Source organism: Pseudopipra pipra, chromosome 10 (genome assembly GCF_036250125.1).
Source record: "Pseudopipra pipra isolate bDixPip1 chromosome 10, bDixPip1.hap1, whole genome shotgun sequence".
Taxonomy (NCBI): Eukaryota; Metazoa; Chordata; class Aves; order Passeriformes; family Pipridae; genus Pseudopipra; species Pseudopipra pipra.
Window position 1 is genome coordinate 7,371,742 of NC_087558.1, and position 24,724 is coordinate 7,396,465.

Here is a 24,724-nt window from a genome sequence, read left to right on the forward strand (position 1 = left end):
AAGTTGGCAGAAACAGGAGGCAAATTTCTGTGCACTCAAGAGCCCTAGTGACACTTTTTAGTTTGCTTGTCTCATAAGATGAGAAAATATGCCTTTTTATGACTTAAATTTTAATTATTTTTCTGTAGGTTTTTTGGTGTCTTCTAGGAAAACTGTGTTTCTGTGATGGGGGCTCTTACTCCAGTTAGCTGTTCTTTTATACAGGAATTGAGGAGGGAAGGCAGACTGCTGGTGAAACACAAGCCTGGCCTAGTGTTGGTTGTTGCTTCCTCCAGTGAGTGGCCCAGCAGCTCTGGGAGCCAACTGCTTCCCTGCAATTCAGCTGATGAAGTCCTGTACCTCTAATTTTTCAGATTTGAGGTGCAGTCCTCCCTCCTGGTGACTTTTTCCCTATCTCTGCCACTGTGATGTAGTTTCTTCTCTCCTATTGTGTCTGCTTGTGACTTCTCTTCCTCTTTTGATGGATGAGCCTGACTTTGTGTTCAGTAGAATGCAGGAGGTAAATTACTATTATTTCTGTAGAAGTATAGTACTCATCTGTAGAAATCCCACCTTTTAATGGGATCCTGGTTTCAAAGACCTCTGGTCATGTTAGATCAGACCCATCTGAGGGAGAGGCAACAGCTGGAAAAGGGATACAAATGGGAGTATAAGAAAGGCTTACGTGTATAGCTGCGGAAGTTGTACATGGATGTGCTCTGAAACCTTCCTCATGAAGGGCATTGGTTACAACCCCAGCACAGCTCATGAGTCTGACAGAGGGACAGGACCAAGCAGTCTGGTTCTCTGGTTCTGTAGAGAGCAGGACTGTGTTTGTTTGAGCAGCTGAAAGCTTGGCTTTGCTCCGCTGGAAAACCTTGCTGCTGACAACAGCTTCCTTTGTGAATCTTGCTGACTTCATTTTTGTGGCTCAGGAACTCTGTAATGGTTATATTGGGACAATTCCCAAAGGCTAAACTGTGCTGATGCTCTGCTTTTTGTTATACAGTACAGTTGAGACTGAAATCCTTGAGAGTCTGGAGTGTGTAATGGACATCGGTGACCACAACGTGTAAAATTTTCTGGAAATAAGCAGCTCCTATCTGGCTGTTCCTTTGGTCAATATTCCTTGAAGAAAATCAGAAGGTCACTGTGGCCAGTGTCTGTGAGGGGTAGGCTGGTATCTTGTTTCCCTTGATGGAATGGGAGTAGAAGTGAGGAGACAGGAGGACTGAACACACCAAGACAAATGGAATACTCCAGACAAAGAATTTTGGCCTAACTGCAAAAGGACCTCCAAGTCACTGAGGCAATGAATTCCTTGGTGGTGGGTGATCACCTGAAAAGTCAGAACAAAGTTGTACTGTTGCTTGACAGGGAGATACCAAAGCTGTCCACACCTGTGGATGAGTGTTTTGCTGGCTGGGAGTGCACCAGAACACTAAGGTTAACTCACTGGTCTTCTGAAGTTGGAGAATGTAAGAGCAGTAAGGGTTGTGCCTGCAGTGGCTGACACGAGAAATAACTGTGCTGCTTTGGAGGACAAACAATGTGTATTTGCATTGTGGTTTTCCTTGGGATTGATTTAAATTTGGATCTTACTAGCTTTTCCCTCTGTAAATGTGACTGACCATGCTGTTATCTGGAGTGATGATGGATTGGATTATTTTGGGTAGCAGAGAGACTTTGATTGTAAGGTACCTGGATTGTCAGATGATAAATGCAGAGATGCAGATGAATGGACAATGCTGGAGCTCTGCTATGGAACCATAAGTTTTCCTCTCAATGCTTCTTCCCAGATTTTCTGTTCTGGAAGCACAGCACTGTCTTTGTGACCAACGGAACTATGCAGCCAGAGCTCTGCAAAAACCAAAACCATCAAGCTCCCTAAATCTAAGCTGCAATGGAAGCGGTACAGGTGGTGCTCCTTGAGCTGCAGTACTGGGCTTGAGCTCAGCAGGCAGCCGTGGTGGGTCTGAGGCACCTCTGTCAGTGGCCCTCACAATCTGCTCCTGGATAATCTGTGATCATCCAAACAGTGATGATTGATGGGTGGAACTTCAGTATTCCTGGTTGCAGTTTAGAAGTGCTCCTGACCTAGCATTAGTTTTTGCCATTGTATTTGCTCACTTATCATGAAGTGACTGTGACTTGTCCAGGATACTGTTCCAGAATTACGTGTTTCCTGCTCTGGAGTTCTCCTGTGACTTACACATGTGAATGAGTAGTCAATCCACCTCTTGGAATGGTGGTTTGGTTTCACTTTAGTGACTGACTGGACCACGCAGCCTTTTTCTTCCCAGGAACATTTTAAGTGCTGTATTGGATTGGCCTTGATCGTGTGCCCGTCTAGACTCTACAACAGAGATACCAGATATCTTTGTTAAGCAGCTGTGAAATAATCTGCTCATAGGAGAATATTCAGTGCTGATCAGTGCTTTTGTAAAGGAGGGGCAGAGAAATGATTTCTCTTGCACTTGAAGCTAACAGTCCATTATCAGAAGCTCTGTAATATATTTCCTACTCCTAGATCATTTGTCCTTTCTTTCTCTGCCCCACCCAGCTCTTCTTTTCCCATATCTCTCATCTTCCACCTGTTCCAGTAGTACATGGCTCCTCTTCACTGCTTGTATATATTTTTGCATCAGTGTTTCTGTACATCTGTGTTGTTCCATTCCTGGTTTTGATTCTGTTGCTTCTCCCTCTCCTCCTCTTTACCAGATGCCCAGTTTTTCTTATTATTCCTTTTCTTCTTTCCTTTTGTCACCATTACTCTGATACGTATCTTAGCAAGTTTTGCCATTGTTCTAGAGGATCTAAAGCAAACACTGTGTAGCAGACACTGTGCCCAAGTCTGTAACTGTTTGCTGTGTTAGTAGATCACCACAGCCTTTGTGTTTTTATAAATTCATTGTTGTCTGAGCCACCTCAGGAGTTGAAATTGCTAAATGCTAGATTTCCCTGAGGGGTCTAAATGATTTGGGGGCGTTGGTAATGGAATAAGAGGTCATTAGTTCAAATCCTGATCAGTTTAGTAGCATTTGAAAGCTGTTAGTGTCTGGTGCCATGAGCAGTGTGAAGTGACGGGGTGATCTCTGTGTCCTCATGGACTGTCATTTGTGTTTCCAGACCTCTCACCCATCAGATTCCTTGCTCTGTTTTTGAGCCTTGGGAGGGAGTAACTGGTGCATTTTTGCTCTCTTTCCCTGTGAATTCTCTATCTCTGTCCCTCCTCAAAACATGAATTTTTATCTAAATAAGTAAGAGCAGCTTTTTTTTTTTTTTAATACTTTTCTCTCTGGTGTGGACTGTGTGTCTCCCTCTCTCTCGATAAAATACTGTGGCCATCTCAGCAGCAAAGAACAGGAAGAAATAAAGTGAAGAGCTATCACTTTTTCTTCTGCTTAGAAGGGGAGAAGACTGGCCTGCTCATGAGTGCCCTTCTGGGTAGTGATGAAGGCGTGAGCACGTACAAGCTTCAGCCCCAACAATGTCTTTAGATTGGAGTAATAAGGAAAGGCAATGTTTGTACTTTATCCTAAACTTCACACTACGTGTCCACTTCATGCTCAAGCAAGAGTGAGGGGGGAAGAATATCCAGCTGAAGTTCCTGGGTTTGTCTGTCAGGACAATTTATATTTTTCTGGTTTAAAATAGTGTCTTCAGTACTTTAGCTATGCCGCCTTCCTCCAGCATAAAATTTCATGCATATTTTAAATGAATGTCAAATACAAAGATTTACATGCCACAGCCTGTGTAAGATATCATTCCTTCCAGAACTGATTGTGTGTTCAGTAGGGTTAAATTAACCAGCACAAAGTTTGTCTTAGATCTGAGTCGAGTTTTTTTGGAGCAGCAAATGGCAACCTAATCCTTTGTATAAAGGTGCCTTTTTCACACGGGCCCCTGTTTTGCTGTGACCTTTTAGGCTTTTGGACAGTCTGTCCACTTCTTTCCACGTTGTGTGAGAGAACACTGCCTGTGTTCTCCAGTAGAAATCACTGTTTTGTTAGTAACCACAACCAACTTACTCAGACTCTACATTTAGCTCATATATTCAAAGTGTCAGATTGTCACAGGCTGCTTCTCAGAAATGGTTCAGTGGTCTCTTGGATTCCCTCCAGAAAAAGAGGGACTGGTCTCCAAGAAAACAAAACTTTAAACAAAGTTCCTGAGACCCTAGAGCAACAACACTATATATTTTTATTTAGATTGGGTACCTATAGGATCCTCTTGTAGAGGACGCATCCATGGCTTGCTCAGAGGAGATAATGCAAAAGGATTTGGAATACAGGATAGAAGAGCAGACAGCAAAAGTATAATGGGCCTTCAGGTAGATAAATCTGTGAAAGAGTAGCGGAAATTAAAATAAAGGTAGTACATTTTAAATACGATTGTATTTGGGGAATATTTTGAATACTAGATTTGGAGTTTGCTTTCAGCAACTTTATTACTTTTGAGCGCAATTGTAGCTATCAGCCCTGTTCTCAAGGCTGTGAATATTTGACTGTAAATATTTCAAATTAAAAATAGCTGTGGGGTTTTTTTTATGTAGAATGTCAGGGGTTATGTGGATCAGAAATGAGATGGCTAAATAGTTTCATCTGCAAATGTAATCATTGTGATATGGAAGAACGACTTCATGGTGTATGTTAAGTGTGAATGGCAGATGGGCTAAACCCTTGCTTCAGATTGCATATTTTAATTCTGGAATGCTCAAGGCAATTCTTGACCTTTAGAAGTAGGTAAAGCAACAGCTCTGTAGTTCATTACATGTTCACCTCTCAGTTAAATCTGAAAAGCTGAAGTTTGTATGTGTTGGTTCCCATTAAGAAAAGTGGAAGAGATGAGTATTTTCTAAGGTCTTGGGGTGAAACATCATTCTCTGGTCTTTCTTCATGTTTTGATCCTCAGCTTCATGGCTTTGCTGGTTGCTTTGGAAATAACAGTATTTATTGGAGTCTGAGGCAGTTCTTCAGTTCTGGCTTTAGTTGTATTGATAGAAAGGAACATGTTTGAAAGAGTAGCATACACTTATGGGTGGTGTAGGTAAGCTGGAGTTTGGATTCCTTCAAGTCCTACAGAAATACTCAGTTCCAGTCTTTGAAACAGGCTGGGGAGAATTAACTGGGTTTAGAGTGTCACATTCAAGCTTGGTTTAAATTTGTGTGGCATGATCAGATGGTATCCTGTCGAAGTAGTTGTTGCTGTAACAATTTTCAATACATATTTATATACTTGTGTGCATCTAACATGACTTGTTTCTGGAGATAATTATCCTTACTTATATATTTTTTTTTAAAAAAATTTCCTTCTAAGGTACCCATTGATGAGTTTAGTTCGTATTGTTCTTTGAGGAATTTAATATGAGATGTTCTGTACTATCCAACAGTACAAACATACTCACAATAGAAGGAAGGTCACAGAGCTTCTGAAAGGCTCAATCTTTGTTATGCACCACCTATTCAAAACAATACATGTTAGAGGGCTTGAAAAAATTGATCCAACACCAATGAGCAGATGACTGAAAGTTCTCCTGGCAGCCTGATACAGGAGAGGTCTCGGAGTGGTGTTAAAACTGAGCAAGGCCCTGGTAACAGCCAGCATCAACACTCAGCTTTTGGGAGAGCAAAAAGCTGTGGGACTTCTGCCAGATTATGTTACTGACATGTCAGCATTTGTGATCAGTACCACGAGTATGTATCTTTATATTTCCTTTGTAGTCCCCTTGTGTTCATGCTCTCTAGTTGCATGAATAGAGAGAATCCCTGACAGATACTGAAGAATGTACACAAAACACTTGCCAATTTTTTGTTAGCCAGTTTTAAAAGCTGTGAGGTCACTTGAGATCTGTTTTCCTCAGACAGGCTGAATCCCTGGACCATTGCCTCTGCTGATCTGATTTGGAATTATCTTCTTGCAATCAAATGGCGAAAAATAGTTCTACTGTTTCAAAACAATGTCTGTGCTTCATTATTTCTATGCTTTACAAATTTCTGTGCCTACAAATCTCTGTGGATTTGACACTCAAGTGGAATTTTTCAAGACTAACTTCTAGACCTCCAATTTGGACAATCACTAATCTGTAGTTGTAACCCATTTCAAAGAGTTTCTGTAGGCTGTGGCATGATGTGATATGATATGTGGTATGATGTGGAAGTGTCTTAGAGAACTGATAATGTAAACACCATGATGTGCTACAAAAGCCGTATTTTAATTGCTTGTGTGATAACAGAAAGGGTCTGCAATTCTTTGGGGGTTTTTAATGAGTCCTTTCTGTCCCGTTCAGTTCCTTCTATGTTGTAACTGTTTGTGTAATTCCTTTTAGGATTCAGAAGGAGGTCTCTATGTGTGCATGAACACATTTCTGGGATTTGGAAGGGAACACATTGAGAGGCATTACCGGAAAACAGGACAATGTGTGTATTTGCATCTGAAACGCCATGTGATAGAGGTGAGACTTGTGGCTTCCAAGCTAACTACCCAGCAGTTCTTGGTCTCTTGTGCTTATTTGGATGATGCATTTCAGACACAGACCAAATCCTGAATGGCAGAAATGAACATGTTCAGATTTGGGGCTGGATATCAAATTCAGGTGCTTGGATCCCAGGCAATCCTATAACTTCAGTTCTGACATGAATCAAAAGCCCTAAAGTGTCAGATCTTAAAGGCAGCTTGTTCCTGACTTCCAGTGATCTTTTTCACTGCTTGTTTCTGCATATCACATGCATATTGTCTGCATATTATATTCATACTGTAGGTAGCTAAATACTTTTCTGAAACCTACCTTTGAAGTGTAGAATTACTGGGTTTGGTTCAGATCTGACTGGAAGCTTCTTTCTTAAAAGATCTACTTTTTGTATGATGTTTCATCTCAGGGTGACAGGACTTCTTTTCATCTTAAAACTCCTGTACAGCTAAATCCTGACCTGGTCTGGGATCTTAAGTTTAGCTTAAATTAATGCTGGATTCTAGAGACACACGCTGCCCCTCCTTTAGTCTACCCCCCACACAGGGATGGGTACGTACAAACTTTGTGTTCATTGTTCTTCCATACTATCACTGCATATCAACAGCAACTTATAACCTTTGCTTCATAACATGTCTGTGTGTGGTTTGTCTGACATCTTTAAGGGGCTGTTAATGACTTCTGATCTGGGTTTGCTTATGGTCACTCTCCCATAAGCTCTGCCTGTATTGGCAAGTTAGAGGGCTTAAAATAGCTGCTTGGAGTGGGTTAAATACTTGTTTCTCATTCTACAGCAATGTTTCCCCTGGGTGATGAAGACCCTGAGTTACCTAAAGTGCCCTGACCATTTATCTTATTTCCAGTAGATGACTGTTCATATTTTATCAGAATTACAGGGACGTCTTCCAGGTTGAGATTGTTAATAATGTTTGTTATATTTAAGAATTGCTTTTCTTTCTAAGGATGGTACCAACATTTTACTTCACACCGTTAACTGAGTTTCTGGAGAGCCTAGTCTAGTTTTAGCAACAGTTGTTCTGACTGACTTTAACACTTCTGAAAGATGCTATATAGAGACAGGTGGGCAGAAATCCTGCCAGCTTTCCTACTATATAACTTCCTTCCAGTATGTTAGGGCAAACTGGAATTAAAAGGAGGCCTCAAAAATTCCTTTCCTGATAAAGATTAGGCTGAAGAACTCCAAAATGGAGAAAAATATCCCAGCATTTGTTTGGTGTTGCATACCCCTTCTGTTGAACTAGTTCAGTGGTTCCTGTTTTTCTCCTTGAGAATCAGGATGTGGCAGAGGGCTGGCTCTGTGTTTGAAGGTGGCAATGCACTGGTGCTCTGGGTCATGTGCTAGGAAACAGGGTTTGACTATACAGTGCAGGTGAAGATTGCATCATCTGATAGGGCTCATAGCCAGGATTCCTCATATATTAGCTGTGGATTTTTTTTTACCATGGCTGTTTGCTTCTTAAGTGCTGTCCTTTCCTTTGAGCAATGTGAAACATCAGGCCTTCACTGGAGTGGTTTTAGGAAGTGTCTGGCACATGCTGCATTGTGGTTTGGGTTTTTTAAGCCAAGCTTTTGATTGTGTGGGATACAGTAAAGCCAAAGGCATTGGATATGGTATGTTAAGATTCTTTCAGTGAGGCTGCTATTCTTGCCTGTGGTTCCCTTGGCATCATCCTTGTAGAATGCACTGCATTGCTGCAGAAATCCCAGTTTGCTTCCGAAGATGTTTGGATTCATCAGTTGGGAATCTTGTCACAGTTCAATTAGAAAATAAGGGTCACATCTTCAGCCTGTTGGCTTAAGTAGAACTGGGGTATCTGCCAGTGGCAGATCAGCACCAGAGGCAGCTGCTGAATCATCAGAAATGTGCACAAGGTGCAAGTTGTGGAGCACCCTCTGGTAAAATTCTTAGCTAAATAAAGAAAATTCTTTTTTTTTTTTCCCCGCAGAATTTCAGTTTTCAGAATTTCTCAGTCAGCCACTTTCCTGTAGTGTATGGCTTGAATACAGCTGACTGGGTACTATTCAATTCCAGGCACAGCTTTAGCTTGGTGCTGTAGTGATACCTCAGCCCTGTTGGAAACACTAGGAGAGAAACATGACGGTTCCTACAGTGATGGCTTCCTGGATGTTATTCAGGGATGGCAGTGTTATAAAAAGTGTGACATTGGTGCAGTTCAAGGGAATGCAGAAAAGGCTGTGCTGTCTCCTTGTCCAAGAAGCATCACAAATGGAATTTAATGCCACTGCTGATGCCTCCTGTGCCCTCCCATTCGCTGGGTGTGTTACATCTGTTAGAAACCAAAGTGGTTTTGTGAATGGGGAGTGTTTTCAGTGATTTCTGACATGTGGAGAAACAAGGTAAAACTGTCAGGTTGTGGGTTTTTCAGGAATATTGGGCATCTGCAATTCCAGTGTGTTCAACTGAAATAATTTCCAGCCTGAATTAAATATAAACACTCCATGTGAATTCTTTCTCTTTGAAATCTCTAATCTTAATGACTTTCACAATACCCTACTTGGTGACATAAGAATTCAGTTGGAGCTTCCTAGTATTGCAAACAACAGTCCTTGGGGTATTTTTAATTTATTCATAATAGATTTGTAAGTGTTGTTTCTTGCTGCTACTCTTTTAAAAGAGATTTGGATTCCTGGCTACTTCCTTTCCACTTGTTAAATTCCAGTAGTATTAAGGAAAGAAAGGTTCTGCTTGTTATTTTCACTTGATTGAAGAATTTTTTTTATTTTTATTTTAAATGCTGCGGTTGCAACGCTGACTCCTTTTCCCTAGGGCTTTTATATGTGGATAATGGATTCTGTTCTTAAATGCAGCCAAGGGGTGTTTGTTGGCATCTGCTCTTTCTAAGAATGGAAAATTTTCCTATGATGTATAAGACCTCACTGATGATTCAAGCAATTTGCTCAGGCCAAAGCTTTATTTACATGGTGAAGGGAACCACCCAAAATATGTGACCCTTTTCCCTGTGAAGGAGCAGAGGTGAACATGAACCTTCCCTAGGCTGACAGGTTCTTGGCTGTTTTCTCTCCACCTGTTGTATCCCAGTATTATTATTAAAAAAAAAAAAAAAGTTGCCTGACAACCCTGCCAGTTACACTAACATTACACACTACGTAATGCATCATGTTGGCATCACATAGCCACAGAGGCTTATTTGATGTAATTTGATTTATTTAATGGTGCCATTTAATAAACAGCGTAAGAAGCAAGTGCATTGACTTTGACATTTCCTCAGCTACTACTGTTTTCCATAGTAGTTTGAAGTATACTGAACTGCAAAAGTGGTGGTTGAAACTGAATCTCACTTGGAAGTTGCTGTTCTCTGCTGTGGAGCTTGAATTAAAAAAGTACAATAAAATCCCAATAAACAATTGCTTGGGTGTTGTCAAGTTTCCTCCATACATAAAGAAAACATGGTGGTAATTTGGATTCATCTTGATGGAAGCAGACATGGATCCTGATGAAAAGAGCATTTTTTTTCTGAGAAGAAGAAAATTAAGTGAACTAATGCATTACATCGAAGTGGTCCTACTGGAATTGGTTATGAAGGGTTGAGTCTGTTGTGTGCCTTTTCTTCTCCCTGTAATTCAGCTTCAATCATTAGGAAATACTGTTGGAGATCTAGTGGTGAGAAGTTCGAGAGGTGCTGGATGTAACTGTGTTGGTGCCAGGACAGCAATCTGACCATGAGACACCCTCTGCTTAATTACTCCAGAGAAAAGAGTGAAGGATTCAGGTGGAGCTTCCTCAGTCCATGAGAGTGGTGGGCAATGATGAGCTGAGTCCCAGTGCCTGATGTGAATGAAGAGAATTTAAATTCTTGCTCATCAAGGACTGTGATTTGATAGAAGGACTGTGAGCAGACAGATGTGTGTCAGAAATGGTGATGGGGTGGGCTGATTTACTGTTGTCTTACTTGATGGATTTTTAATTGTTTCTTTCTCTCTTTCCAGAAGGTACCAGGAGCATCTGGTGGAGCTTTACCAAAAAGGAGGAATGCTAAGCTATTTTTAGGTATTGTGAGCAGCTGCTTCCACACAGTCCTTTTCTGACCCTGTCTCTCTGTGTACTTGGGTTCTGTCCACCATTGTGTCTGCCTTTGGGGCTCCTTGTGGGTTTTCTTTTTCTGTTGTTTGGTTTTTAACTTCTGGTACCTGTTTTTAAAGTTTATCCAGACAAATAAGTAATTCTTAGCAATTTTGGTGCATATTGAGAGGTGTGTGTATATATACATGAAACACTTTAACCTGAAATAGGCCCTCAGCTATTCTCAAACAGCCTAGGCTCTGATAACATTTTTTGACTGATTCGGTCCATTCTCTCTCTTTGTGATTTCCACAAAGCACCCTTTTATTAAAATGTTTATCTATACTTAATGTTTAGATATATCAGGGCCTCAATGTGGCACAATTCTGCTCAGCAGGTGGTCATAGGAAGGTTTGATGCCATTTTAAAATTGTTACACAGGTAAATGTTCTTAAGTGATGTCATGGTCTCTCCTGTAATGAATAGAACTGTACAAGCATCTCTAATTCTGCTACATCCACATCTATATCCCCTTGCTTCATGGAAAGCAGTTTTCTTACCGTGTGCATATCATCCAAAATCCATTTATTCAGATTACCCAGAAAACCTGAGGGCCTCATAAATATGGATGAGGAGAATATGATGCAAAGCCTATATTCTCTCTTCTCCTACCGTTTGTGGTATTTCTCCAATTCATGTATTATTTATTCTCTCTGTATTAATAGTGAAAAGTGAATTTTTCTTCAGGTAATGCAGAGGTTAAATGTTTTCTTTACAATTGCCAGCTCTTATGGCTAAAGGGAAACAATAGCATGACCTTCTTTTGGAATTGCTTTGATCTGTGGAATGTGTCCCTAAGAGGCCTCTGCAGATTGTGATCGATTAAATTGTTTTCGTTAATGTCTGGAGTAAGTCTTACAAGGACTAAGGAAGAAAAAGGTCTGAAGATGAGTCATAAAGAAATTAAACTTCTTTTGTAGGAAAAGACTGTTACATCACAGATGCTGGTCTAAATGCCATTTACTGCCAGTCTACATTGAAAATAATGATTGCCACTGAATGCTTATAAAAGAATTGGTTCAGAAACAAAGCTGACTGCAATGCAGCAATGGTTGTACAGTCTTAGCAATATAAATGTAAACATGAAGTACAAAAGTATGGTCAGCTTCTATTCTTGCTGATCTTCTGCATACATTTGGAGGAGGCTCCTGTTGCTGGGCTGTGCCAGCACACAGGGTACTGGCATAGTCTCTGATGTGCCATGTTGAAGTCCTCAAATTCCATCCTTGCACATGAGCATTTTGTTCCCACTAAGTAGATCTGGTACAGCAGTTCCAGGTACTCCAAGTCCCAGGGAACTTCTGAAGGCAGTGCGGTTTCACTGGGTGGATTTAGCGCATGGAACTATCACCATTTAATCCATACTTCTGGAATCTAATGCGCTTTTGAAAATTTATCTCATCTGGTCAGTTGTTCTACTTCAGTCCCTGATGACTGGGAGTAAAATGGTATCAACTCTCTGCTCTGATCCTGGAGATAGTACTTCCATGCATCCAAATGCTTTGTATCCACTTCTTTGGCTCAGCAGATTTTACTGGCCATGTTTAAAGTAAAGAACAAAGAATTACTGCTCTACTTATTCATAGCTGAGGAAACAAAAAACACAGAGAGATCAGCTGATTTGATGATTTTGCATGTGACAGCAGCAGAGGTGGTTAGCAAAATTTGGCATCTTATCTCTTAATCCAACATCTATTTCATTGGTTCAGAGCTGCTGGACTTCTCATCTGAACAGGTTGTTTTAGTTCTGTCTTTCTCATTGTGTCCTTGGGCACCTGTCACAGAAAAGTTGGGGTTGGAAGGGACCTCTGTAGATCATCTAGTTCAATCCCCTGCTAGAGCAGCTTGCACATGATCCAGTCCAGGGGTGTTTTTAATATCTCCAGAGAAGGACACTCCACAGCCTCTCTGGGCAGCCTGTTCCAGTGCTTTGTCACCCTCAAAGTAAAGTTTTTTCTCATATTCAGATGGAACTTCCTGTGTTTCAGTTTGTGCCTGTTGTGCCTTGTCCTGTCACTGGGCACCACTGAAGAGAATCTGGCCCCATCCTCTTGACATTAAGATAATTGTATGTGTTAATAAGATCCCCTCTCAGTCTCTTTTCCAGGCTGAACAGGTCCAGCCCTCTCAGCTTTTACTCATAAAAGAGATGCTTCACCCCCCTGATCATCTTTGTAATCCTCCAGTGGACCCTCTCCAGTAGTTCCTTGTCTTTCTTGGACTGGGAAGCCCAGAACTGGACACAGTACTCCAGATGCTGCCTCGCCAGGGCAGAGTAGAGGGGGAGGATGATCTCCCTGCACCTGCTGGCCACACTCTTCTTATTGTCCCCCAGGACTGGCCTTCCCCATTGCCTTCTTAGAGGACCCAAGGGCACGTTGCTGGCTCATGGTTAACTTGTCCTGTGGCAGAGGTTTACACCAAACTGGCTGCTACCAGTCAGGTGTGTAACCTGCCATCTGGGGCTCACCCTGTCAGACAAAAAACAGACAATGATCAGGGGGTCACTCTAACATTCCTAGGTGTTCCTAACATTCCTAGGTTTCTAGGTGTCTTTGAATAATTCCGTGAAGGCCCAGAGATTTAAGCTTTGTGTACAAAGTCAATCCAGTTTGGGCATTTGTTACATTGCTTGTTGTAATCCTCTTTGATGTAAAACTATTAAAGATACTAAACCCTTTTCAATCTCCTTAGTATTAGGAAAACATCTTTTGGGTGTTCTGATTACTTTCTAGCACTGCTGCTATCTAGTAAATGCAATAGAAACACAGACTGGTTGGGTCAGTCAGCTGGAAGATTTATCTTTCCCGAAACATGAGAAAGTTCATAGGAAAGTGTTTGTGCACATGCTTAGGTTTGGGGCACGTTCTGGTTTGGTTTTCTTTTGGAGAAGGCTGGAGAGTGTTGGTTGTGAGTGTTCTACGTAAGTAGGAAGCATAACATGTTTTGAGCAAAGTCAGGGCTAACTTAGACAGACCATCAATTAAAAGTGTTTTGAAGTCCTCAGATGAACAGCTCTGTCAGCAGATCTATGGGGGCTGCTGGTGAGAAGAGTGTCAGTGAGGAGTGGTATCCGTGACACACAGCTGGTCTCAGAAGGTCTTGGAAAGGAAGACAAAACTTCCACTTGGAGAGTCTGGGAGAACTTGTAAACTTGCTGAGCTTTTCCTGGATGGCACCTGCCTCATGGCTACTGTTTCTAAGTGTAAAGACCATTCCTAAGAGTGGCTGTACTGGATCTGACCACAGCCTCACTTAGTTCTCCCAGGCCAGGAGCAGAACCCTGTTTTCAGTGAGGATGTTTTTGTTTGGTGAGCTTCTGAAGAGGACTTTTACCATGAGTGGTGTAAATTTATATTTATGTAAGTAAGCACGTATCTATGAGTGAAAAGCTGTGATGTAGGAGAATTTGAGCATTTCCTGACAATATTTTGACAGTTTAGCCCAGTAAAGTTGTGCATACTCCCCAGCAGTGGTAGTGGAACGGATTAGACCAAGAGTGACCCTGTTGTTTTCTGGCTTTGCCACTAAGTTTGAATTAAGTATAGAGTGGTGAGCAGATACCTTACACTTATTGAGTCTTAATGGTTTGCTGGTTTAGTTAAAACTGTGAAAATTAAGCTAGTTCATCTGATGAGGTCAGGGTTTTGAATGTGCCCGAAGATAAATGAACTGAAAAGCTTATATTTTGCAAAGTGCTGCTGCTGCAATTCACTATTATTTAGAGGCTTCAGGAAGAAATTATTTGGATTGAAGACTCAAGCCTCCACTTCCAAGTCCATGCAAATTTGTTCATTGCTTTCAGTGAGAACAGGATCAAGCCCAGATTCCCAAGATGTCTTTCTCGGGTTTCAAAATTAGTTGTAGCCTCGCTAGTCGACATCCTCACTCAATTTTCATGTTTGTATTCCCTTTCACACACACACACAGACACATCCATTTGCGCAGGAAATCCTGTTTGGGGGTCCTGTCTGGAGTCTCCTTATGCCACTATAATTAGTGCAGTCAGTTGGTAACTTGTCTAAATCTGATCTGGGCACATCCACTCCTTTTCTTCCCCTCTGCTGGGTTGGTTTACATTACAGTACTCTGTCTTCCAGCTGCTGTTTTCAGTCAGCTCAGCTGCAATGCTTTTCTCACCGTCACTAAGTGATGCCTCTGAGGTGGAGTAAATTTACTCTACTGACCACTTGCCCAAAATAACAACGTCAGTTGAACCTCTGTTTTAACATGTCTGTTACTCTGCTTTGCCTGTTGTCCTGGCCTCCCAGCACAACATTTATGGCCTATGGATACTTTGTTTTAGTGGCTGCAATGTTTAACTGGGACTGTTAGTCCACTGGAAGGGAAATAATGGCATGTGGACAATGACCATCAAGCTGTCACTCTTTGAATAATTCCAGACTGGTTGGTTCTCTTGTGGCTAAGTCCTAAAACTGAGTAAAGCTTTTTTTTTTGCCCAGAGGTGCTCTCACAGTGCATCTTAGAAGAACATCTTTGTCCAAGAAACAGCTTTGGATGAAGTATAGTTCTTGAAACTTCATGGTTTTCAGTGCCTTCAGAGTAATTTTTAATCAAATATACTCCATTTGCAAGTAGATTTCATGCTGCTCCTCTTTCCTATAATTAAGTTACTCTTACTCCTCTCTCAAATTCTGCACTAGTTTGAAACTGCCTGCAGACTGCACGTGATGCCCAATGGCTTCAGAGTAAACCTCTGCCCTCATTTAGTGTGGGCTCCATTGCCTTCGAAAGTAACAGGCATCTGTTTTTATTATATCTATCCTCATTCTTTCTCAGCTGTGATGGCCCTTGCACAGGCACAGAAAATTTAATGCAGGTAGAAATTTCTACTGAACTTTACAACTATGGCTCTCAGCACACACAAGCCAAGATTTAAAATATGAGTAGTGATTTGGGGGTTTCTAGCTAAAATCCTTTAAGGGTCTCTCTGACAGTCAGCCAAAGGGATTAGCTTATATGGTCATCTGCTGTATCAAGAGATTTCAGTCAGTGACCTTAGAAGTCCTTTCCACTCTCATGTAGTGGACCCTGAGAAACTGTCTTCAGACTGATAAGTACCAGAAAGCACTGGCAGTCCCTTTTAATTCCTAGTCAGAGGGAGTAGGTGTGTGGGTGGAAGTGTACCAGCTTTACATGGTCACCTTCAAAAGCCAGTTAAATCCTCATCGTGTTTCCTGGGACTGTTACGAAGCTGTATGTCTCCTTTAAAACAAGGCATGTGATGCTGCCAAACTGGAGTGTCAGACATCCAGAGTTCCATGCTGATGGGACACTGTTTTCTGCTTTTTTGCTAATGTGAATGGTATGAAGCCTGAGAAGGTAAAAAGGAACTTTCCTTCCCTACCCATTGCACGCAGAAGGCTGATGCTCCCAAGCATGTGAAGTCCTTCGGTGGCAGCAGATGATTGCTAATAGGATACTCAGTCTTTCATCCCTGGATCACTGGTTCAAATGCAGGTCAGGTCAGCAGCAGTAAAGTCCCTGCTCCCTGGCTGTCGTGAGATGAGCTGCAGTGCGTGCCTGAATTTTGAACACAGGCAACAGTGCCGGTGCTGTTTCTATACAGCAGATTGTAAATAATATAAACTCAGTGTCAGTATCTCAAGGAAATGAAGATACCGGCAGGTCCTACACATGTCCGCAGATCCCAGCAGTGAGCTGGCGCCAGGTTCCCTCTGGTGGCTGAGACAGTGTGTGACCACAGCCCTGGAAGAGGTATTTGCTGCCTCCAAACCTGGCTGAACACACACTGAGTTTTTATCCTCTGTCCTGTTTAGGAGATGGTCAGTACTTTTAGTTTTGCTACGCTGGCCACCACCAAATTTCTGGGCATTATGTGAAAATTCTCTGTGACGTGTTGCCATGTGTATCATGGGCTTGGAGATACTAATTTTCTTTGCTTCATAGAACGAAAGAGCAGCTACAGATTGCATCTGTGGAGATTGGCTCATTTATCAGACACAGGGCTCTAATACAACCTGGGAAAGAAGCCTGGAGTAAAGTGAGATTTCTGGTCATCTCTTCTCCCTTCAGTAAGAGAAGGGCTAATTATGAAAATAGTGTGATTTGGGGAATTAGTAAAGAATTAATATTTTCTGTATAAATGTCATGCTTTCAGCATGAGAGAAAGTTCTTGCTTTTGTGTCTGTATTGAGCTGATGAGAAGGGGCTTTTGTTGGTTGCTGCTGAGAGAGAGAGAGGTCATGCTGCTGGAAGTCACTGACAGGGGGTGTTGTCACCCCTCAGGGCTGGCTGGTGCAGCAGGTGAGCCAAGAATCGATGTTCCTCTCAAGAGGTCAAGTTAAAATATCTTTTGATACTCATTTTATCATTAGAGTTGTTCAGTCTGTTACTACCCTCTGGGTAAACAGAGAGCTTAATTTTCTGTGTCTGGCTTTTGTCATTCTCACTTCTCTCAAACATACAGTTGAGATTTCAGGCATTCCCAGGGGTGCAGTCGTCGCTGCCAATGCTTGTTTAGTATTGAGGAATTCATCAAGCATATGCATGTACTTGGAATGAAAATAAGAGCCAGCTTTGGCTACCACTAATGTGTCTCATTTTTGGTTGAGCTTTATTCTGTCAGTGACTGTCTGATACATCAGAATACGGTAGATCCCGCATCTCCAGATGGGAGAAGGATCTAGAAGATCCCATCATTGCCTGGCATATTCTTGCAATTGAATTTTGTGAAATGTCTGACACAATGTGTAGATGTTTGGTCTAAACTTTTTCATTTGTCCTGGAAAGAACTGAGCAAGATTTTAACTCAGTCTTGTCACTATGAGATAATTATGTTAACTAATAATTATATTTTTTCATGAAGATAGAGATACAAACACTATGTATTTAGTTCCCTCCAGGCTTTTCTCTGGGTCCGCATATTTCTGGACAAACATTGTAGCTGATGTTGCATGATCAAAGTTCATATTTAAGCAAAAAAATAATTCTTACAGTGGAAGAATGTACACAAACACTGTGAAAGGCTTGATCTTCAAAAGAAAGCTTTAGTAGTTAATGCATGCTTTTTAAACTAATAGTTACAGTGGTTAAGGAGTTGAGAGGGATAATGTTAGTGTAACTGTACTTGCTGTAGCTATTTGAGACCGTGGATAAGATGCAGGAATACTTCCAGACAGGGACATCTTCATGGCAGGAAAGGACACAGGTTCAAGATAGATGGAGGCCATAGCACGTTTCAGCCAGGTCTGTGATCTGGGAAATATGGGGTGCTCTTTTTATTTGTGCTCTGCAATTTGGGCATGTGTAGTGTGCCTGGTCTCATATTGTATAGCATTTCAAGATCCTGGGTAAAAGGCACACCCTGATTTTTGTCCCAGATGAGCAGAATTCTGTTAACTGCTTTGCAGACTGTGATGTCTGCAACAGGGCAGTGCTTGGAGAGGAGACAAATCAACCATGTCTGTGACTGGGGATGACATTAAGTGGAAGTTTTGGTCCTCAGTACGTCCTCATGCAGGATGGTCAGATTTCAGTTCAGATCAGGATTTCACAAACATTTCTAGCCAGAAGAAACTACTGACAGTGTCAACATGCAGGCTGATGCCAGGCAAGCAGTGCTTATAGTGGTACCCCTGCCACAATTTCGGAACCTTGATGGCGGGACAGTCTCCTAACATTCCCCATCTTGTTTTCCAGATCTAGAGACAAACAGTGATCTCAACAGTGAGGACTTTGAATATGAAGATGAAGCAAAACTTGTTATATTTCCTGATCACTATGAAATCTCATTACCCAATATAGAAGAGTTACCAGCACTGGTCAGTGAGTGTGTGAAAGTGGCCATAGGAATTTCTCTGTTTCTGTTTTTACCGAGATGGTGCTTTGTTTTCTTATGTGTGGTGCTTGTTTGGACATAAAGATCTTTCTTAACCAGCTACGATAGAGGGTCAGTCATTTTTATAAGTTGTCTTTATTTCTTGGATTTCCTTTACCTCCTGTATTTCTTCCCTTATGGTGCCAGCTTGTCCTGGGAAAGCTCACATAGTACATGTGCTTACCCTCCTGCTAAAATAATAACAGCGCTCTAAAAGATTAGATGCATATTTGAGTGTATAAATAGTCTTACTGATAACCAGTTCTGTGTGTGGTTAGCAATAGGCTGAATGCCAAGTTCTGTCCAGTCACTGAACCGTGTTAGGTTTTGATTGACATACGTTTGTCTTCCAGGTGACGATAGCTTGTGATGCGCTCCTAAGTGCAAAATCACCCTACAGGAAGCAGGAATCTGACTCCTGGGAAGAAGAGCTACAGGCATCTAAACACGCCAAAACACTTGTACAGTTAGACAATGGTGTTAGGATTCCCCCAAGGTGAGGGTGATAAGGTTTGTTCCTTGTTGGCTCTCGAATCCAGTCCAGGGTAACTGAACCAAAGCCAGGAACTCAGCCCACAATTCCCTTGCATGACTCTGAGCTGGGTGTGTGGGTTGGTTTGACCTGCCATAATGGGAAAAACGGGACTGGTTCCTGCCTTACATATTTCTGTTGTTTCTTCCTGTTTCCTCTTGCAGTGGTTGGAAATGCTCAAAGTGTGACCTGCGGGAGAATCTGTGGCTGAACCTGACAGATGGTTCTGTGCTGTGTGGGAAGTGGTTCTTTGATGGCAGTGGGGGCAACGGGCACGCCATGGAGCACTACAAGGAGACGGGTTATCCCCTGGCAGTGAAGTTGGGAACCATCACTCCTGATGGAGCAGGTCTGTGGCATGTTCTGACATGAGGTATCTGTTGTGCATGAGGCTAACAGTGTATATCTGTTACCAAGTGGGTTTGTGCTTCTAGTGCAAACGTTTGAGAGTGTGATATGAAAGAAAATCTTGTAAGTCTGTGGATCTTGGGGTTGGTGGGAACATCACACACTCCATTCAGAGAAAGCCCATACCTGTTTCATCTGCTCTTCTTTTCCTGTTTTATATTTTGTGAAAATATATTTTTTTAATTTGTGTAATAGTAGACTTATGATAGAAGAATGGTATTATTTTGAAACAACAGAGTCTGGAGAAACAGTATTAGAAACAGTTTTTAGTTCTGCTACATTTGCTAGGGCAAATGGTTCAAACTTCTGTAACAAAGAAACAAAAACAGGGTAATGAGTTTTTAAATTCAGAAAAGTCTGCTTGTAACAGCATGTTTGGGGTTTTTTAATTATACATGGAAACTGCTCTTTTTCCTTATTGAACAAAATGTTGCTGAAACAGTCTAATGAATGCTCATCTTCACGGGGCTGCTGAGATGCTCAGTTGTAAAATGCCTCATGATCTTGAGAGAGGAAAAAAAGCTATAGTTTTATCCTTGTCTGCATATTCTCCAAATGTGATGTTCTGCAGTGTTGCTCCAGAGGGGATTATGGCATGTGAGGATTAGTTGGAATAAAAATGTGAGAAGCTGAAAAAATCATAAGGAAAGAGATCTTTTGCTGCAGCTGTATGGAGAAGTAAAAATGGAAGAACATATAGCATGATTATATTTTGGTTTTAGTCCTCATGACTACAGGGATGAAAAATAGCTCTTTAGAGCAGCCCCTTTTTTTAAGAAGCATCAGTTGAGAGTTTTTCTGAGTTTTATTCAGTGCCAGGGAAAGGAGACTGTAGTCAGATTCAACCAGCTGTGCCAGAGAAATATTAAGCAAAATTCATTCTTTTATCTCCCAGGTGGAATATTATTTCCTTGCATGAGCCTGGTCTTGGATGATTTGTATCCAAATCTCAGTTATTGAGGGTGTTTAGGATTTGCCCAGCTGTAGGTTTCAACTGCATCTACAAAAGAAACAGGGTATTCTTTAGTGGTTTTTTTTCAGCTTTTTTCTATCTCCTCTTTTCTTTCTCATCTTTAGCAGCAATACTTGTTTCCTTATGGCTGCTGTCCTTGTGCCTCCCACTGATCAGCTGCTTCCTCTTATGTGGCCTTTGGGATAACAAAGGACAGGCTGTCATCCTTCCCTCTGAATGAGGGGCACCAGCTGTTCTCCACAGACCTTTGTTCTTCTGGGTGATGTTTACTTGGTTTCCATACAGAAAAGACTTCCCTCCCCCAGCCTTCCCTGTTTCCTTTTCAGCAAATATTCTGTCTGTGAGCTGTATTTCCGTGGTATTCATAACCCTTGGTAGGGCTGGGTGACAGATGAGCTTCAGGAAAGAGGCTCCGTGGCTGATTTGTGACACAGAGTCTGTCTGTTTTCTGCTTCCCTGGGCTAGAGGTGAAGAGGTGATGGTAGAGGAGTAATAACCATTATTCCCTCTCCTGACATAAATTGTTCCTTTTTCACACCGGTTGGAAAGAGAAAGAAGTGATGCCTCTGCCTGTACACAAAGGAGAGCTCTTTGTCTTGCCCTGAGAAGTCTGTGCTGTGCACATTATGAAGGATTTCTGAGGCAGTAGCCCCGTTTTGTAACATTCTGTCAACAAACACACCTGGGATCAGGGCAGAAACTGAACCAAAATTCTCTCTTCTGCTCTTGTACTTTGGACAGGATGCACCAGAGAGTCAGACAAGTTGGTTGCCTCAGTAGGTTGAGCACCACTGGGCAGACTGTGCTACCTGCTGACTCTCTTGGCAGTGCCATTGGATTTCATTTCAGGTCACTGTGAGGGTGCTTGTTTGGAAATAGATTAAGGCACCGAATGGGGGATTGGCAGGGGGAAGCCCTGTGTGGCAGGTACTTGAATAAGTTCCTTTGTGGGTGCTAATCTCAGCAATTGTCAGATACTTTTTGGGGGATCCTGAGCAACTTGTTTCTTCAGGGACAGTGTTGGCATTGCCTGTTATTGGTTAAGTAGGAAGGATTGATGTCTTCACAGCCAGAACAGGTGTAAATCTTGAGCTGTCAAAGAAAAGGAAGTACAGTAGCATTGTGATTTTTCTTTTCTTACAATAATAGGAATCATAATGATTATTCTCTGTTTAATAATACTCTATGTTATCTGTCTCAGATTTGTCTTGATGTTTTTTTTTTTCCTTTTTCCTCTTTCTCACTCTAATGATACCATTTTTTTATGTGTCACATTTGCTGACTTGTCTACATTCCTCGTCTACCAAAGTCTGTATGACAGCACTGCAGACCTCTGTTTGGTGACTCTAATCTTCTTTCCTTGATTTCTTGAAAAGTGAATTATATCTTTCTCCCATGAAATTAAGTTACACAGCCGAAAGTACTAAAGGATATGACTCAAGCTGGGCTTGAGTAAAAGATTAGTCATGTGTTCCATTTCTGCTGCTTTGGGTCAGTAGTCCCAGAGGACTGCTCCCTGCAGTTGTCAGAGCACAGAGAAAACAATATCAAAGCTTCTATATAGAAAGCAGTCACCCAAGTTCAGTTGCTGTGTAATCTCACTCCATTAGGTGTTTGAACTTTTGGCTGTGCTGTGACCTCACCAGAATACTATGGGAATGTTGTGATGTCTTGTGTGTGGATGAACAGTCATGTTTTCTGGGCACGTTTGCTACCACACAGTGGAATTCCAGCAGATGGGCATCTACAGCCACATACATGCCAGGAAGGTCATTGGGATCAACATTATTAGAGTGTCTGGTGGTTAGAGAGTATTAATGTTTGCAAGTATTAATAGTTTGAGAGTATTAATAGTTTGAGAGTATTAATGTTTTTCATAAGGCTGGTCAATTTTAAAAGTTACATTATGTCTTTGAGTTCTTGGCTAACCTTCAGTCTATCATTTCAGTGTGGGTTGGGTACTAGCAGACTTCAGTGAGACTGCCTTTTGTGAAAGCCTTATGTAGGGGATGATCTGAGTCTGTAGCTGCCAGAGAGGCCAGGGTAAGGACCTTTCAGAACTGATATTTGTGCTGTGAGCAGACTTTATCTGGGTTCTTGATATCATCTCCTGAGTTTGCTTCATCTTTCCCCTGGCTAAGTTTTCTCTGTCAGCCTAGATCTGGCATTGTGGAGCAAGGTCACTGTGAGAAACTCTGCCAGGCATGAAGGAAACTTGCCTCAGAGAAATGCAGGCAGACTGGCAGAGGAATTCTGGATTTTGGTATGAGGAGAGACCAAAGCAATGAAGTAGTCATTTACTAGAGAAGAAGAGACCTGAGAAAAGATGGAAGGCCTGGTCAAGTCTTACTAGTGTTTGTTTTACACTCCAATTTCTTTATGACGCCTGAAGCTTTATCGTTATTTGCTCAAGTAGGTGAAACCTGCTCTGGTCTCAGCATCATCATAAGACTTATTTGGTAAACACTAAAAAAGGGTTTTTCTCTCTCAACTCTTTTGTCCTTCTGTTGAATTTATTAAACTTGGTTTCATATTGAAAATATCATCATTAGATGTGTTGCTTCCCTTGAGAGTGTGAACTGTGCCTTGCCAGAATGTTTATGAGCTTTTACTTAAGGCCTTAAGGAGCTATCTTAGAGCTAGAACTGAGATCCAGATCTCCCATACAATTAAACAAGACACCTCACTCATAAAATCGTTCTTTCTCCTTAACTGTGAGATTGGATTAATCTTCAAAGTCCAATTCAGTGGAGTCCATTCCAAAAAAACTCCTCTTTATTTCTAATAAAGAATTTCTCTGTTCTCCCCACATCTCTGTGGGAAAAGAGCAAAAGTGGATTTCTTAAACTGTACTAGAAATTAAAATACTATTGGCGTAGTCAGTTGGCCTGATATACTCACATTTTTAGTGTGTCTGCCTGTATCAAGCAGCTCTACAAAAATTCAGAATCTCTCGTTGTCATGTTCAAAATGTGGACTGGCCACATATCTGAGAACTTTGCATGCCTTGTTCCTTGTTTTGCCTACAAATTTCTTTTTTTGAGGGAGGGGAAATACTATGATCACTGCAAGTATTTTGAAGTTTTAACACTGTGAAGGCATGCAATTGCTTTTGAGGAAAGCACTTGAGGTGATTGTGTTGAGAGCATTTAAGATACATACTGAGCTATGTGGTTGTCTGTGCACTTTTCTGCTGGCCATAACCAAACCTGGATAATATGAACGAGGCAACTTATATAGGCAGACCTGTGGTAAACAAAGAGAAAGGGATATCATTTGAACCTTTGGTTTCTCTCTACTTTTGTAGATGTCTATTCCTTTGATGAAGAGGAGCCGGTTTTAGATCCGCACATAGCAAAACATTTGGCACACTTTGGGATTGATATGCTGCAGATGCAAGTGGTAGGAAATCCACCTTTTATTTGGTTTGTTGTTTACTTGCTTGTCCACTTGGGGGTGGGAGAGAAAGAGGAGAAGAATGGCACTTGTAGCTTATTTGTGTGATTCCTTCAGTGTTATAGTACTGAGTTTTGTAAAGTTCAGCCAGCCAGTTTGTGTTTTATTGTCTGAGATCTGAAGGAATCATTACTCTCAAATCCAAAAGGTTCCTTCCCAAAGAGGTCTTTATGTTCTCTAGTTTACATTTTTCACTTTTCCTGTGTTATATATGATTTGCCTTCAAGATGAAAAACCTCATTCAACTAGAGAAGAATATTTGGAATGCTTAATTACAGTGAGTGAAGGAAAGCCTGTTGCATGTGTAAACAGATACAAGTCTTAAGCAAAAAAAAGCTAAGCAATGGATAAGTTAAAAAGTGGCTGAAAGTTCTTTATGTAAATTTCAGTTTAGGTTTTGTTAAGAAATGCATTACAAAATGAAATAAGACATTCAAGTCTAGAAAACACCCTAGTGTGATCTAGGGTGTGATATAGTAGACATGGGCTGGGGCAGAAAGGGTCCTGTTCCTGAACATGTGTTTGTGTCTGTATTAATAAAGAAGTACTTCCAATAATTTGTATCTTAGTGGATGTTGATTTCGGTTCTGTTTAAATTATGTGAGAAGTCAGAACAGGATATGGTTATAAAGGCAGGTGGGGATTTTGTTGTTGTATTGGGGGTTTTGTGGTTTGTTTGTTTGTTTGTTTTTCACTCAAGCACATAACCTAGTACTACTACCTGAGAACCTGAACTGCTGAAAATGAACAAACCTGATACTGGCTTAGTGTATTTCATTGTCCAAGCGGTGAGAAAACTAACTATAACTGAAATGATAGAGAAGAGTTACACTTCAGTTTCAAAAGCCTTTGTGGTACTAATAATATTTTTGGTGTACTAATGTCCTTGCCAATATAATGAATAATAAGTTTCTTTTATCCAG

The 24,724-nt window shown here is 41.3% G+C and overlaps 1 protein-coding gene across 3 annotated transcripts in view; it reads left to right on the forward strand.

The window, feature by feature from the left end:
- The window catches only part of USP13 (ubiquitin specific peptidase 13), a 48,567-nt gene that overhangs the window by 3,610 nt on the left and 20,233 nt on the right, over window positions 1–24,724 (forward strand). For 2 of the 3 annotated variants that reach the window (XR_010433023.1, XM_064665915.1), the window contains exons 2-7: window positions 6,308–6,433; window positions 10,439–10,499; window positions 18,255–18,376; window positions 18,786–18,928; window positions 19,129–19,313; window positions 23,653–23,747. Coding sequence is in view for 2 of the 3 variants with exons in the window: in XM_064665915.1 (XP_064521985.1) it covers window positions 6,308–6,433; window positions 10,439–10,499; window positions 18,255–18,376; window positions 18,786–18,928; window positions 19,129–19,313; window positions 23,653–23,747 (732 nt within the window). In the remaining variant the exon portion in view is untranslated. The remainder of the gene's footprint in view (window positions 1–6,307; window positions 6,434–10,438; window positions 10,500–18,254; window positions 18,377–18,785; window positions 18,929–19,128; window positions 19,314–23,652; window positions 23,748–24,724) is intronic. The other variant, XM_064665914.1, reaches the window with a different exon arrangement.